The 16,232-nt window shown below is 41.5% G+C and overlaps 2 protein-coding genes across 2 annotated transcripts in view; one reads left to right on the top strand and one right to left on the bottom strand.

Annotated features, from left to right (window-relative positions):
• Window positions 1-5,454, top strand: part of LOC133561642 (C-X-C chemokine receptor type 3-like) — a 29,506-nt gene extending 24,052 nt beyond the window's left edge. Inside the window, exon 5 of the transcript XR_009808747.1 lies at window positions 3,711-5,454. The gene's annotated coding sequence lies outside the window, so the exon portion shown is untranslated. The remainder of the gene's footprint in view (window positions 1-3,710) is intronic.
• On the bottom strand, window positions 3,376-12,659 carry cxcr3.1 (chemokine (C-X-C motif) receptor 3, tandem duplicate 1). The gene is made up of 3 exons (XM_061915060.1): window positions 12,570-12,659; window positions 8,503-8,886; window positions 3,376-4,324 (listed from the first exon to the last, which is right to left on the bottom strand). Exons 1-3 carry the CDS (start codon window positions 12,588-12,590, stop codon window positions 3,608-3,610), a joined length of 1,122 nt encoding a protein of 373 aa, XP_061771044.1. The 5' UTR covers window positions 12,591-12,659; the 3' UTR covers window positions 3,376-3,607.
• Between the last annotated feature and the right edge of the window lie 3,573 nt (window positions 12,660-16,232).

Here is a 16,232-nt window from a genome sequence, read left to right as displayed (position 1 = left end):
CCTATATTCAATTGAATGAACTGAAAAGACAATATATTTAATATTTGAACTGGGAAACTTCATTTTTGTTGCAAATAATCATTAAAGTAGAATTTAATGGCAACACATTGCAAAAAAGTTGGCACAGGGCATTTTTACCACTGTGTTACATGGCCTTTCCTTTTAACAACACTCAGTAAACGTTTGGGAACTGAGGAGAACAATTTTTGAATTTTTTCCCATTCTTGCTTGATGTACAACTTAAGTCGTTCAACAGTACGGGGTCTCATTTGTGGTATTTTAGGCTTCATAATGTGCCACACTTTTTCAATGGGAGACAGGTTTGGACTACAGGCAGACCAGTGAGTACCCGCACTCTTTTTTACCATAAAGTCACACGGTTGTAACACGTGGCTTGGCATTGTCTTGCTGAAATAAGCAGGGGCGTCCATGATAACGTTGCTTGGATGACAACATATGTTGCTCCAAAACCTGTATGTACCTTTCAGCATTAATGGTGCCTTCACAGATGTGTAAGTTACCCATGACTTTGGCACTAATGCACCCCCATACCATCACAGATGCTGGCTTTTCAACTTTGCGCCTATAACAATCCGGATGGTTATTTTCCACTTTGGCCCGGAGGACGCGACGTCCACAGTTTCCATAAACAATTTGAAATGTGGACTCGTCAGACCACAGAGCACTTTTCCGCTTAGCATCAGTCCATCCTAGATGAGCACGGGCCCAGCGAAGCCGGCGCCGTTTCCGGGTGTTGTTGATAAATGGCTTTCGCTTAGCATAGTAGAGTTTTAACTTGCACTTACAGATAATAATAATAATAATGGATTAGATTTATATCGCGCTTTTTCTATTGTTAGATACTCAAAGCGCTCACAGAGAAGTGGGAACCCATCATTCATTCACACCTAGTGGTGGTAAGCTACATCTGTAGCCACAGCTGCCCTGGGGTACACTGACTGAAGCGTGGCTGCCAGTTTGTGCCTACGGCCCCTCCGACCACCACCAATCATTTATTCATCATTCATTCACCAGTGTGAGCGGCACCGGGGGCAAAGGGTGAAGTGTCCTGCCCAAGGACACAACGGCAGCGATTTGAATGTCAATAGGTGGGAAGCGAACCTGCAACCCTCAGGTTTCTGGCACGGCCGCTCTACCCACTACGCCATGCCGCCCACATGCAGCAGCGAACTGTATTTACCGACAGTGTTTTTCTGAAGTGTTCCTGAGCCCATGTGGTGATATTCTTTACACACGGATGTCGCTTTTTGATGCATTACCGTCTGAGGGATCGCATTCAATGTTGGTTTTCAGGCCTTGCTGCTTATGTGCAGTGATTTATCCAGATTCTCTGAACCTTTTGATAATATTACGGACCGTAGATGGTGAAATCGCTAAATTCATTGCAATAGCTGCTTGAGAAATGTTGTTCTTAAACAATTTGCTCAGGCATTCGTTGACAAAGTGGTGACCCTGGCCCCATCCTTGTTTGTGAACGACTGAACATTTCATGGAAACTGCTTTTATACCCAATTAATAGCACCTACCTGTCCCCATCACCTATGGGATGTTCCAAATAAGTGTTTGATGAGCATTCCTCAACTTTATTGTGCTAGCTTTTTTAAAACCTGTTGCAGGCATCAAATTCCAAATGAGCTAATATTTGTAAAAAAAATAATAAAATTTCTCGGTTCAAACTTTATGTATCTTGTCTTCGCAGTCGATTCAATTGAATATAAGTAGAAAAGGATTTGCAAATCATTGTATTCTGTTTTTATTTACCATTTACACGTGTCAACTTCACTGGTTTTGGGTTTTGTAGTATTATGTACTATATTTGAGGTAATCAATCAATGTTTACTTATATAGCCCTAAATCACTAGTGTCTCAAAGGGCTGCACAAACCACAACGACATCCTCGGTAGGCCCACATAGGGGCAAGGAAAAAACTCACACCCAGTGGGACGTCGGTGACAATGATGACTATGAGAACCTTGGAGAGGAGGAAAGCAATGGATGTCGAACGGGTCCAACATGATACTGTGAAAGTTCAATCCATAATGGATCCAACACAGCCGCGAGAGTCCAGTCCAAAGCGGATCCAACACAGCAGCGAGAGTCCCGTTCACAGCGGAGCCAGCAGGAAACCATCCCAAGCGGAGGCGGATCAGCAGCACAGAGATGTCCCCAGCCGATACACAGGCGAGCAGTACATGGCCACCGGATCGGACCGGACCCCCTCCACAAGGGAGAGTGGGACATAGGAGAAAAAGAAAAGAAACAGCAGATCAACTGGTCTAAAAAGGGAGTCTATTTAAAGGCTAGAGTATACAAATGAGTTTTAAGGTGAGACTTAAATGCTTCGACTGAGGTAGCATCTCAAACTGTTACCGGGAGGGCATTCGAGTTTGACCTGGCAGTAATTTAAGGCAGGCGCATACATATACACCCGGCTAAAATTCAAGGAAATACGGTTTTTGAGTAACGTCACATTGGGCCAACCAAGTCCTTACTTCTTTACTGGGCAGACTTTGGTCCCATGACAAAAATCAATCAATCAATGTTTACTTATATAGCCCTAAATCACTAGTGTCTCAAAGGGCTGCACAAACCACTACGACATCCTCGGTAGGCCCACATAAGGGCAAGGAAAACTCACACCCAGTGGGACGTCGGTGACAATGATGACTATGAGAACCTTGGAGAGGAGGAAAGCAATGGATGTCGAGCGGGTCCAACATGATACTGTGAAAGTTCAATCCATAATGGATCCAACACGGTCGCGAGAGTCCAGTCCAAAGCGGATCCAACACAGCAGCGAGAGTCCCGTTCACAGCGGAGCCAGCGGGAAACCATCCCAAGCGGAGGCGGATCAGCCGCGCAGAGATGTCCCCAGCCGATACACAGGCAAGCAGTACATGGCCACCGGATCGGTCCGGACCCCCTCCACAAGGGAGAGTGGGACATAGGAGAAAAAGAAAAGAAGCGGCAGATCAACTGGTCTAAAAAGGGGGTCTATTTAAAGGCAAGAGTATACAGATGAGACTTAAATGCTTCTACTGAGGTGGCATCTCGAACTGTTACCGGAAGGGCATTCCAGAGTACTGGAGCCCGAAATGAAAACGCTCTATAGCCCGCAGACTTTTTTTGGGCTTTGGGAATCACTAATAAGCCGGAGTCCTTTGAACGCAGATTTCTTGCCGTCACATAAGGTACAATACAATCGGCAAGATAGGATGGAGCTAGGATAATTTCAATTTAATTCCACTGATTCCTTGGTTAACAGATTTGTATTTGTTCAATTGTTTTACATGTGTGTGTCTATGATAATATTTTATGTTGTATTTCTCGAAGAAGCCCATGTACGGTATCAACAGTGGTACAACAGTTTTAAAAATCGTTGAGCAACCGTATAAACCATAGCTCAATATACAGAATGACATACTTGTATGTACAGTTGTCGGTTTAAATGTACAGTAAGACATTCAATTTACATAGCTATACAAAAAAAGATCTTAAAGAAGAGATCTAAGACTGTGTGAAGCCCAGACTACATTAAAGAAGAACGACCGTAGAAGAAAGACGAAGGTCTGTGCATGCTTCTGTCTCAGATCGCCAGGGAGTTGGAGGTGTCCCCAGAGTTGGACCAAAAGGAGCTTCTCCTGCTGCCCACTGCCGACTGGAGTTTGATGCTCTCTTTGGGTTTGCAGGTCATCAGCCTCAGGATGTCCTGGAGCTGACGACGGAACTTGATCCCCACAAAAGCATACAAGACAGGGTTGAGGCTGCAATGGAGGTAACCGACGGTGGGGGTGATGATCATGGCCTTCCCCAGCGACGCTCTGAACTCACAACTCCGGCCGGCGTCCTCTGAAAAGGCGGTGTCTACCATTAGTGTGACGTTGTACGGCATCCAGCAGACGAAGAAGACCACCACCACGGCGGCGATGACCCTGAAGGCCTTTTGTTTCTGGAGGCCCTGTGAGCCGCAGCGCAGCCGGCGCAGGATGCACGAGTAGCAGAAGACCAGGACCAAGGACGGCACCAGGAAGCCGGCGAGGTGGTAGACGAGGCGCAAGGCCAGACTCCAGGACTCGGAGACGTTGCGGACGCATTCGGTTTTGTCTCGTCGGGCGTCTTTCAGGGCTTCCAGGAAGATCCAGTCGGGGAGAGAAAGGAAGAGCGAAAGAAGCCATACGGCCGAGCAGCTGGCCTGGATGAAGTGGGGTTTCCTGTGCGAGTACATCTGGGTGGCGTGGACGATGGAAAGGTAGCGGTCCAGGCTGATGCAGGCCAGCAGGAAGATTCCACAATAGAAGTTGATCTGAAATTGAAACAATAATGGCTCTCAAACCATTTGTGTCCTTCATACATGGATCAGTCTGTCAATCTGTCTTTAAATTGATCTTTGTCCGTCTGTCCTTCCGTGTGTCGTATCGTCAGTTCGTCCAACTCGAGATCCACCAATCCTGTATTTCATTTTTTTGTAACCCTTAAGTGAACCACCCCGCTGTCACTCAATTTAAACATCTGTCAGTCCAACTATGTCTGTGCATTCATCCTGTCAGTTTGTCCAAGTCTGTTTATTTGTCTGTTTATCAACTTGTCCTATCTATCTGTCCTCCCTTCAGTCTGTCAATCAGTCGATACAACAATCTGTGCAGGCAATCTGCAGTCCATCCCTCTGTCCATTGACCCATTCCGTCTATAGCCTCATGTCTGTCCTTCAATCAGTTATTTGTCTGTCTCTCTGTCTAATGTCCATCCGCTAAACTGTCAACTGGTCTTTCGATCTGTTGATCCGTCTGTCTGTCTGTCCATCCACCTGTCTCACCATCAGACTGTCATACTTTCTAGCTATCAGTCTGTCAATTTTGTCGATACCTCTGCCAGCCAGTATAATCTTTCATCTGTACACTCATCAAGTCTGTTGTTTATTTGTCCGTTTATCAACTTGTCCTATGTATCTGTCCTCCCTTCAGTCTGTCAATCAGTCGATACAACAATCTCTGCAGGCAATCTGCAGTCCATCCCTCTCTGTTTCATTGACCCATTCCGTCTATAGCCTCATGTCTGTCCTTCAATCAGTTGATTTCTGTCTGTCTCTCTGTCTAATGTCCATCCGCTAAACTGTCAGCTGGTCTTTCGATCTGTCGATTGGTCTGTCTGTCCATCCACCTGTCTCACCATCAGACTGTCATACTTTCTAGCTATCAGTCCGTCAATTTTGTCGATACCTCTGCCAGCAAGTATAATCTTTCATCTGTACACTCAAGTCTGTTGATTGACTGCTGATAGTCTGCTTGTCCGTCTATTTGTCCATCAATCTATTTGTCAAGTCCTGTCCATCCGTCTCCATGCCCCCCTATCTATCTATCTATCTATCTCAGGGGTGTCCACACGTTTTCACTGGGGGGCCGCATTGGGATGAATACATTTGGTCGAGGGCTGAAAGCCGACTGCATAGTAACTATGTAAATATATATATATATATATATATATATATATATTCACACGTGTGTGTGTATATATATATATATATATATACACACGTGTGTGTGTGTGTGTGTGTGTATATATATATATACGTGTGTGTGTGTGTGTGCGCGCATGTATATATATATATATATATATATACACTTGTGTGTATATATATACACGTGTGTGTATATACATATATATATATACACGTGTGTATATATATACACGTGTGTGTGTGTATATATATATATATATATATACACGTGTGTATATATATACACGTGTGTGTATATATATATATATATATATATATACACACGTGTGTGTGTGTATATATATATATATATATATATATATATATCTATATCTATACACGAGTATACATGTGTGTGTATGTATGTATGTGTGTGTGATATTTATGTATGTATGTGTGTATGTATGTGAAAAAATGTGTGTATATATATATATTTATATATGTATACGTATATGTACACTGTATGTATGTGTTTGTGCGTGTATATATATATATATATATATATATATGCTAGATGTAGTTATATATATGTACACACTATATGTATGTGTATGTATGTATGTATATATATATATATATATATATATATATATATATATATATATATATATATATATATATATATATATATATATATATATGTATGTATGTATGTATGTATGTATGTATGTATATATTGGGCCAGCCATCACAGTGATAGCATGCACCAGAAGGTCAAACTACGCCGACCTCTGGGTGTGGTCATTGAAGGCAAGTACATCCCAAACTTCATTCTTAATCAGGTTGATGTGTGGCCACCTGCCCCAAGACAGCTGTGTCAGGTTGGCAATGACTGTTTGCTTAAATAGCACCTCAGTGTTTGATTCATTGTGTGTCTGGTTCCCTGCTGGGAAAGGTCTGCTCCCATCGGGCGGTAAGTTTGTTGCTCCACTGAATGATAGTTTATAGATTAGCCTGCCAAAGGTGTAATATGTTTTAATTCGGGCTTCACGGTGGGAGAGGGGTTAGTGCGTCTGCCTCACAATATGAGGGTTTTGCAGTCCTGGGTTCAATCCCAAGCTCGGGAGCTTTCTCTGTGGAGTTTGCATGTTCTCTCCGTGACTGCGTGGGTTCCCTCCAGGTACTCCGGCTTCCTCCCACCTCCAAAGACATGCACCTGGGGATAGGTTGATTGGCAACACTAAATGGTCCCTAGTGTGTGAATGTGTTCAACCCATATTCAATGAATGCACTACAAAGACAACATATTTGATGTTCAAACTCATAAACTTTACTTTTTTTTGCAAATAATAATTAACTTAGAATTTCATGGCTGCAACATGTGCCAAAGTAGTTGGGAAAGGGCATGTTCACCACTGTGTTACATCACCTTTTTTTTAACAACACTCAATAAACGTTTGGGAACTGAGGAAACTAATTGTTGAAGCTTTGAAAGTGGAATTCTTTCCCATTCTTGTTTTATGTAGAGCTTCAGTCGTTCAACAGTCCGGGGTCTCCGCTGTCGTATTTTACGCTTCATAATGCACCAAACATTTTTGATGGGAGACAGGTCTGGACTGCAGGCGGGCCAGGACAGTACCCGCCCTCTTTTTTTACGAAGCCACGCTGTTGTAAAACTTGTCTTGCTGAAATAAGCAGGGGCGTCCATGATAACGTTGCTTGGATGACAACATATGTTGCTCCAAAACCTGTATGTACCTTTCAGCATTAATGGTGCCTTCACAGATGTGTAAGTTACCCATGCCTTGGGCACTAATACACCCCCATACCATCACACATGCTGGCTTTTGAACTTTGCGCCTATAACAAACCTGAATGGTTATTTTCATCTTTGTTCCGGAGGACACCACGTCCTCTGTTTCCAAATATAATTTGAAATGTGGACTCTCAGACCACAGAACACCTTTCCACTTTGCATCAGTCCATCTTAGATGGGCTTGAGCCCTGCACACCTGTGTGATGTTCCATATAAGTGTTTGATGAGCATTCCTCAACTTTATCTATAAGTATTTATTGCCACATTTGCCAACTTCTTTGTTACGTTTTGCTGGCATCAAATTCTAAAGTTAATGATTATTTGCAACAAAAAAATGTTTATCAGTTTGAACATCAAATATGTTGTCTTTGTAGCATATTCAACTGAATATGGGTTGAAAATGATTTGCAAATCATTGTATTCTGTTTATATTTACATCTAACACAATTTCCCAACTCATATGGAAACGGGGTTTGTATATGTACACACTGTGTGTGTATATATAATATATGTACTGTATATGCTGGATATATTTATATATGTACACACTATACGTATGTATGTATATGTGTACAGACTGTATGTATTTATATATGGTACACTATGTGTGTGTGTATGTATGTATGTGTATATATATATATATATATATATATATATATATATATATATACATATATAGACACACACACGTGTGTACATATTAATATGATTGATATATAATTAATCATTAATATAATTGGATTTTAAGAGTATATGAAAGTTTGTCTCCTTCCTTATTTACACCCGTGACAACCTCCCTAAAGTTGTGTGATCAATCAGAAATATCAAGCAGCTAAAATGTGCCAAACATGGATAAGCGTGGAGATTGTTTTACATTATTCCCATCATGCTTTGTAATGGATTTAAATGGGTGTATTTTCTTGTTTTTTATTGGACTTTTTTCCTTTTGCACTATGACTAGTGAAGGTTGTTTTGCATTGGGTCAAATAAGTGAAATGCTGCGCTTACTGCCGTTCAAAGTATAATTGATACTGAATTCCTAGCAACGTCCACTTAGTGGCGATAAAATTGCAGCGTCAAAAACAGTCTTTTAAAATGACTTTTCAATTAACTCATGTGGTTTGGCGGGCTTTAATCGAAGACGCCTGCACGCCAAGCTTGCCCCCGCGGGCCGCAGTTTGGACACCCCTGATCCATCTGATATGACAATGGTTTTAAAAGTCAGTCTTACCGTGAAAACCGAACCCGTGATCTTGCAGAGAGGAGTACCAAACGTCCACCCCGCTCCTTGGGCGTCCTGGGCCATCAACAAGGGCAGCGTGAGCAGCAGCAGCACATCAGCCACAGCCAAGTGGAGAATGAAGGTGTCCGTCACACTCCAGTTCTTCCTGCTGCGAGCCAGGACCCCCAGGAGCACCGCGTTCCCTGGGATGCCCACCACCAAAGCCACCGAGTACAGAACCGGGATGAAGACCGCCTCAAACTGCCGGCCCTCTTTCACGCTGCTGCAGGAGTCGTTGGCGTAGAAGTCAGTTGCTTCTGAGAAGTTGACGCCATCAAAGATCAGATCGTCCACATCAAAGGTAGCAGCCTCACTGCTTTCTAGAAAATATGCCTGAACAGAGAGTACACTTTGTTTCAGGGAGCTTTAAGCACATATGACAGAGAGAACGCTTTTTTTTTTAAGAGTTTAAACAACCTCAGGTGGAATATACAAAACCCAAAACCAGTGAAGTTGGCACGTTGTGTAAATTGTAAATAAAAATAGAATACAAAGATTTGCAAATCCAACTTCTATCCAATTAAATAGACTGCAAAGACAAGATATTTAATGTTCCAACTAAGAAACCTATATTTTTTTTTGCACATAATCATAAACTTAGAAGCAGGGGTCATTTTTACCACTGTGTTACATGGCCTTTCCTTTTAGAATAGAATAGAAAGTACTTTATTGATCCCTGGGGGAAATTCAGCACAACAGTTCGCTCACAATAATAATAATAATAATAAATAATATATCAATCAATCAATCAATGTTTACTTATATAGCCCTAAATCACTAGTGTCTCAAAGGGCTGCACAAACCACAACGACATCCTCGGTAGGCCCACATAAGGGCAAGGAAAACTCACACCCAGTGGGACGTCGGTGACAATGATGACTATGAGAACCTTGGAGAGGAGGAAAGCAATGGATGTCGAGCGGGTCTAACATGATACTGTGAAAGTTCAATCCACAATGGATCCAACACAGTCGCGAGAGTCCAGTCCAAAGCGAATCCAACACAGCAGCGAGAGTCCCGTTCACAGCGGAGCCAGCAGGAAACCATCCCAAGCGGAGGCGGATCAGCATCGCAGAGATGTCCCCAGCCGATACACAGGCAAGCAGTACATGGCCACCGGATCGGACCGGACCCCCTCCACAAGGGAGAGTGGGACATAGAAGAAAAAGAAAAGAAACAGCAGATCAACTGGTCTAAAAAGGGGAGTCTATTTAAAGGCTAGAGTATACAAATGAGTTTTAAGGTGAGACTTAAATGCTTCTACTGAGGTGGCATCTCGAACTGTTACCGGGAGGGCATTCCAGAGTACTGGAGCCCGAACGGAAAACGCTCTATAGCCCGCAGACTTTTTTTGGGCTTTGGGAATCACTAACAAGCCGGAGTCCTTTGAACGCAGATTTCTTGCCGGGACATATGGTACAATACAATCGGCAAGATAGGATGGAGCTAGACCGTGTAGTATTTTATACGTAAGTAGTAAAACCTTAAAGTCACATCTTAAGTGCACAGGAAGCCAGTGCAGGTGAGCCAGTATAGATATATATGTAGGTATATATGTATATAAAGGTATATACAGTATAGATATATATGTAGGTATATATGTATATAAAGGTATATACAGTATAGATATATATGTAGGTATATATGTATATAAAGGTATATACAGTATAGATATATATGTAGGTATATATGTATATAAAGGTATATACAGTATAGGTATATATGTATGTATATATGTATATAAAGGTATATACAGTATAGATATATATGTATGTATATATGTATATAAAGGTATATACAGTATAGGTATATATGTATGTATATATGTATATAAAGGTATATACAGTACAGGCGTAATATGATCAAACTTTCTTGTTCTTGTCAAAAGTCTAGCAGCCGCATTTTGTACCAACTGTAATCTTTTAATGCTAGACATGGGGAGACCCGAAAATAATACGTTACAGTAATCGAGACGAGACGTAACAAACGCATGGATAATGATCTCGGCGTCTTTAGTGGACAGAATGGAGCGAATTTTAGCGATATTACGGAGATGAAAGAAGGCCGTTTTAGTAACGCTTTTAATGTGTGACTCAAAGGAGAGAGTTGGGTGGAAGATAATACCCAGATTCTTTACCTTGTCGCCTTGTTTAATTGTTTGGTTGTCAAATGTTAGAGTTGTATTATTAAATAGAGTTCGGTGTCTAGCAGGACCGATAATCAGCATTTCCGTTTTTTTGGCATTGAGTTGCAAAAAGTTAGCGGACATCCATTGTTTAATTTCATTAAGACATGCCTCCAGCTGACTACAATCCGGCGTGTTGGTCAGCTTTAGGGGCATGTAGAGTTGGGTGTCATCAGCATAACAGTGAAAGCTAATACCGTATTTGCGTATGATGTCACCTAGCGGCAGCATGTGACATATATATATATATAATATATGAATAATATAAATATATTCTACATTTAAGTGCAGTCAAGAAGGAACATGCATTACACAGTCTGATGGCTGTCGATATGAAAGACCTCCTTTTAACAACATTCAGTAAACGTTTGGGAACTAGAAGACCAATTTTTGAAGCTTTTCAGGTGGAATTCTTTCCCATTCTTGCTTGATGTACAGCTTAAGTTGTTCAACAGTCCATGGTCTCCGTTGTGGTATTTTAGGCTCAAGTGCCACACATTTTCCATGGGAGACAAGTCTGGACTACAGGCAGGCCAGTCTAGTACCTGCACTCTTTTGCTATGAAGTGGCTTGGCATTGTCTTGCTGAAATAAGCAGGGGCGTCCATGATAACATTGCTTGGATGGCAACATGTGTTGCACCAAAACCTGTATGTACCTTTCAGCATTAATGGTGCATTCACAAATGTGTAAGTTACCCATGCCTTGGGCACTAATACACCCCCATACCATCACAGATACTGGCTTTTGAACTTTGCGCCTATAACAGCCCGGATGGTTATTTTCCTCTTTGTTCCAGAGGACACGGCGTCCACACTTTCTAAAAACAATTTGAAATGTGGACATGTCAGACCACAGAACACTTTTCCACTTTGCATCAGTCCATCTTAGATGAGAACGGGCGGCGTTTCTGGGTGTTGTTGATAAATGGCTTTCGCTTTGCACAGTAGAGTTTTAACTCGCACTTACAGGCGTGGCGACAAACTGAAGTTACTGACTGTGTTTTTCTGAAGTGTTCCTGAGCCCGTGTGGTGATATCCTTTACACACGGACGTCGCTTTTTGATGCAGTGATTTCTCTAGATTCTCTGAACCTTTTTGATGATATTACAGACCGCAGATGGTGAAATCCCCAAATTCCTTGCAATAGCTTGTTGAGAAATGTTGTTCTTCACGCATTTGTTCACAAAGTGGTGACCCTCGCCCCATCCTTGTTTGTGAATGACCGAGCATTTCATGGAAGCTCCTTTTATACCCAATCATGGCACCCACATGTTCCCAATTAGCATGTTCACCAGAGGGATGTTCCAAATAAGTGTTTGATGAGCAATCCTCAACTTTCTCAATCTTTTTTGCCACTTGTACCAGCTTTTTTTTGGGGAACATGTTGCAGCCATCAACTTCCCAATGAGCTAATATTTGCAAAAAAAAATAAGTTTACCAGTTCGGATGTTATGTATCTTATATTTGCAGTCTATTCAATTGAATGTGGTTTGAAAAGGATTTGCAAATCATTGTATTCTGTTTATATTTACATCTAACATAATTTCCCAAGTCATATGTAAACGGGGTTTGTAATTATGCAGTAAGTAGACTCATTCGTAATTTTCGTGCATTAAACATTTTAAATTTAGCTACACTGGTGAAAGAATAAACACCTCATGTCATTCCAAAGTGGAGGTTGTATTGTTGTAAAGGCATAATAGTTATTTTTTTGGTGGTTGCATTCTTACCTTCAACCTATGCAGCAGAACTTTCTCTGAACTAATTATGTTCTGATGCTGCACAATATATGTAAGAGTACTGAAAAAAGTATAGTTATGAATGACTTACCAGGTTGAAATGATCAGACATTGTCTCCAATAAGCGAGTTTTCACTGCAGAACAATACACTGAAGAACTACCAATGTGGTCGAGAGGAAGCAAGAGGTTACACCAAGTAAAAAAAAAAAAAAGAAAAATACCACAGAAGGCAGGTGCACTGCGGGTAAGGCCTGCAAATACAAACCCCGTTTACATTTGAGTTGGGAAATTGTGTTAGATAAACAAAATACAATGATTTGCAAATCCTTTTCAACACATATTCAGTTGAATGCACTACAAAGACAACAGATTTGATGTTCAAACTCATAAACTTTATTTTTTTTTTGCAAATAATAATTAACTTAGAATTTCATGGCAGCAACACGTGCCAAAGTAGTTGGGAAAGGGCATGTTCACCACTGTGTTACATCACCTTTTCTTTTAACAACACTCAATAAATGTTTGGGAACTGAGGAAAATAATTGTTGAAGCTTTGAAAGTGGAATTCTTTCCCATTTTTGTTTTATGTAGAGCTTCAGTCTACTCCGCTGTCGTATTTTACGCTTCATAATGCGCCAAACATTTTCGATGGTAGACAGGTCTGGACTGCAGGCGGGCCAGGAAAGTACCCGCACTCTTTTACTATGAAGCCACGCTGTTGTAACACTTGTCTTGCTGAAATAAGCAGGGGCGTCCATGATAACGTTGCTTGGATGACAACATATGTTGCTCCAAAACCTGTATGGACCTTTCAGTATTAATGGTGCCTTCACAGATGTGTAAGTTACCCATGCCTTGGGCACTAATACACCCCCATACCATCACAGATGCTGGCTTTTGAACTTTGCGCCTATAACAATCCGAATGGTTGTTTGCCTCTTTGTTCCGGAGGACACCAGGTCCTCTGTTTCCAGATATAATTTGAAATGTGGATTTGTCAGACCACAGAACACTTTTCCACTTTGCATCAGTCCATCTTAGGTGAGCTCGGGCCCAGGCAAGCCGGCGGGGTTTCAGAATATGGTTGATAAATGGGTTTGGCTTTGCATAGTAGAGTTTTAACTTGCACTTACAAATGTAGCAACCAACTGTAGTTTCTGACAGTGGTTTTATGAAGTGTTCCTGAGCCCATTTGATGATATCCTTTACACACTGATGTCAGTTTTTGATGCAGTACCGCCTGAAGCATCACAACAAAATCAGGCATAAAAATGTGTTAATTCCACGACTGTATATATCAGTATCGTTTGATATACCGGAATCGGTAATTAAGAGTTGGACGATATGGGAATATCGGCAAAAAAGCCATTATCGGACATCTCTAGTCTCCATCTTTCAGAGGCATCCCCGATACAAATCCTTTTTGTGTTCCTGGCTTTGTTATGAATAAGTTGAGAATCGTAACGACGCCTTTTAGATTGACTAAGGTTTGACATGTTTAGTAACTTTACCGGTGGCAGTAGCGAGACGAAGAGGGCGGTGCGTAACTGACAACCCGGATGTGACACACTCACTGACTTTCTAACTGGTCCAACGGTAAAGGGCGGGGCATCTAAATGAAAACAATAAGATTCAGGGGCTGTAAATTTCATTTTAAAATGAGCATATCCTGACTGAACTACTGTTGTCAGTTATAGAGGTATTCGGAAAAAACATGATTTATTAATAATGCCTTTTGACATATCAGGGGCCCCTTTATCATTGTTGTTATAATTATGACATTTTCAGATTTCAATATTCTGATTGGCTAGAAAGTGTTGCCATTATATTTTAAAAAACTGAGATAAGTGGGCAACAATCCGGGCTAAGTTTTTCCTTTCCTCTGTCACCAAAGTGCACATGTGTGACTTCAGGCTATATTTTCTATGTGGTGGAAGTTAAATGGAGTCTTGTATCAAATAGTCCGGTGAGACATTGTTTACGCACTTCATTTTAGTGTATTGATGTATTTTAAAATCAATTCGTAATGTTTTGGGTTTTTTTCTCGTCAATCCTCAGCTCATGCACAGAATTGACACCTGCCGCCGTCATTGTGCTTGTTTCCGCACCTCGTGTAGAAAATCTCATGTGAGCGTGTTCCTGTTTTCTTCACACCTCGTCTTCACTTCTTGTTTCACAGTACATACCTACGTGATCTAGACATGGATGTGCCAACACCTGTCTTATTAAATAAGTAAAAAAAAAAAAAAAAAATCACAGTTAAGTTCAGAAGTATTTGGACAATAAATTAGTCTAAAAATGTAACAATAAAATGCAAACATGCCGCAAGTTGAGTCCAGCACTGATTTGCTGCAGTGCTTCACTTTTTTTCTTCTCTTTATCGAATAACATGTTTACGTGGAAACATATTACTCAATGTTTGCACTTCTAGATAAGTACTAAAGTTACATTTAATGTGTCTCAAAATAAGTACAATGTCACATAGGTTTGGTTCGGACAAGTACAAGCTTTATTATACAATATTGTGTACGTATATTTCCAAAAAGACCAAATTAACACAAAGACCATAAAGAAAAGCAAGGTGAGAAACTAATAATCTACTGTACAAAAGTAAGAGCACCCCTCTCATTTTAATTAAATGTTTCGTGTCTTTAAATAGACTCCCTTTTTAGACCAGTTGATCTGCCGTTTCTTTTCTTTTTCTTCTATGTCCCACTCTCCCTTGTGGAGGGGGTCCGGTCCGATCCGGTGGCCATGTACTGCTTGCCTGTGTATCGGCTGGGGACATCTCTGCGCTGCTGATCCGCCTCCGCTTGGGATGGTTTCCTGCTGGCTCCGCTGTGAACGGGACTCTCGCTGCTGTGTTAGATCCGCTTTGGACTGGACTCTCGCGACTGTGTTGGATCCATTATGGATTGAACTTTCACAGTATCATGTTAGACCCGCTCGACATCCATTGCTTTCCTCCTCTCCAAGGTTCTCATAGTCATCATTGTCACCGACGTCCCACTGGGTGTGAGTTTTCCTTGCCCTTATGTGGGCCTACCGAGGATGTCGTAGTGGTTTGTGCAGCCCTTTGAGACACTAGTGATTTAGGGCTATATAAGTAAACATTGATTGATTGATTGAAGAGGAAATGGAATTGAACAGATTGTATTGTAATTGCACAAGTTTGACAAAATAAAATATATATTTGTAGAGGGGGGCGTGGTCTGCGGGCCTGCTGCGGAGCAGGGTGTGTAAGGATCGGCCTAAAAACCAGCGGCAGGAGAGTGGATTGCCCAGCTGGGTGATAATGATTACCTTGAATTGATTAACGGCGGCCCCGACTTAAAGAAGTTGAAAAACGTATTCGGGTGTTACCATTTAGTGGTCAATTGTATGGAATATGTAGTGAACTGTGCAATATACTAATAAAAGTTTCAATCAATCAATCAATGGTTGAGTGTCAATGCTGTCTCAAGCTCGGCCGACTAATACTCTTCTATTTCAGTAGGCGGCAGCGGGTAGATAGTTCCTTTGTAGATGTCGAAAACAGCGGGAGGTAGCGTGCAGGTAAAAAGGTGTCTAATGGTCAATTGTACGGAATATGTACTGAACTGTGCAATCTATTAATAAAAGTTTCAATCAATCAATCGATGGTTATCTAATCACCTGTCGCCTTTATTAGCAGCAGCCGGGCTGAGACACGTTGTTGGACTTGGAGACAGAGAGAGAGCACGAACAGAGACACGCCGAACTAAAAAGTCTTAA

The sequence above is a fragment of the Nerophis ophidion genome, linkage group LG11, assembly GCF_033978795.1.
Source record: "Nerophis ophidion isolate RoL-2023_Sa linkage group LG11, RoL_Noph_v1.0, whole genome shotgun sequence".
NCBI classification, from domain to species: Eukaryota; Metazoa; Chordata; class Actinopteri; order Syngnathiformes; family Syngnathidae; genus Nerophis; species Nerophis ophidion.
This window is presented reverse-complemented; position numbering and strand designations above follow the sequence as displayed.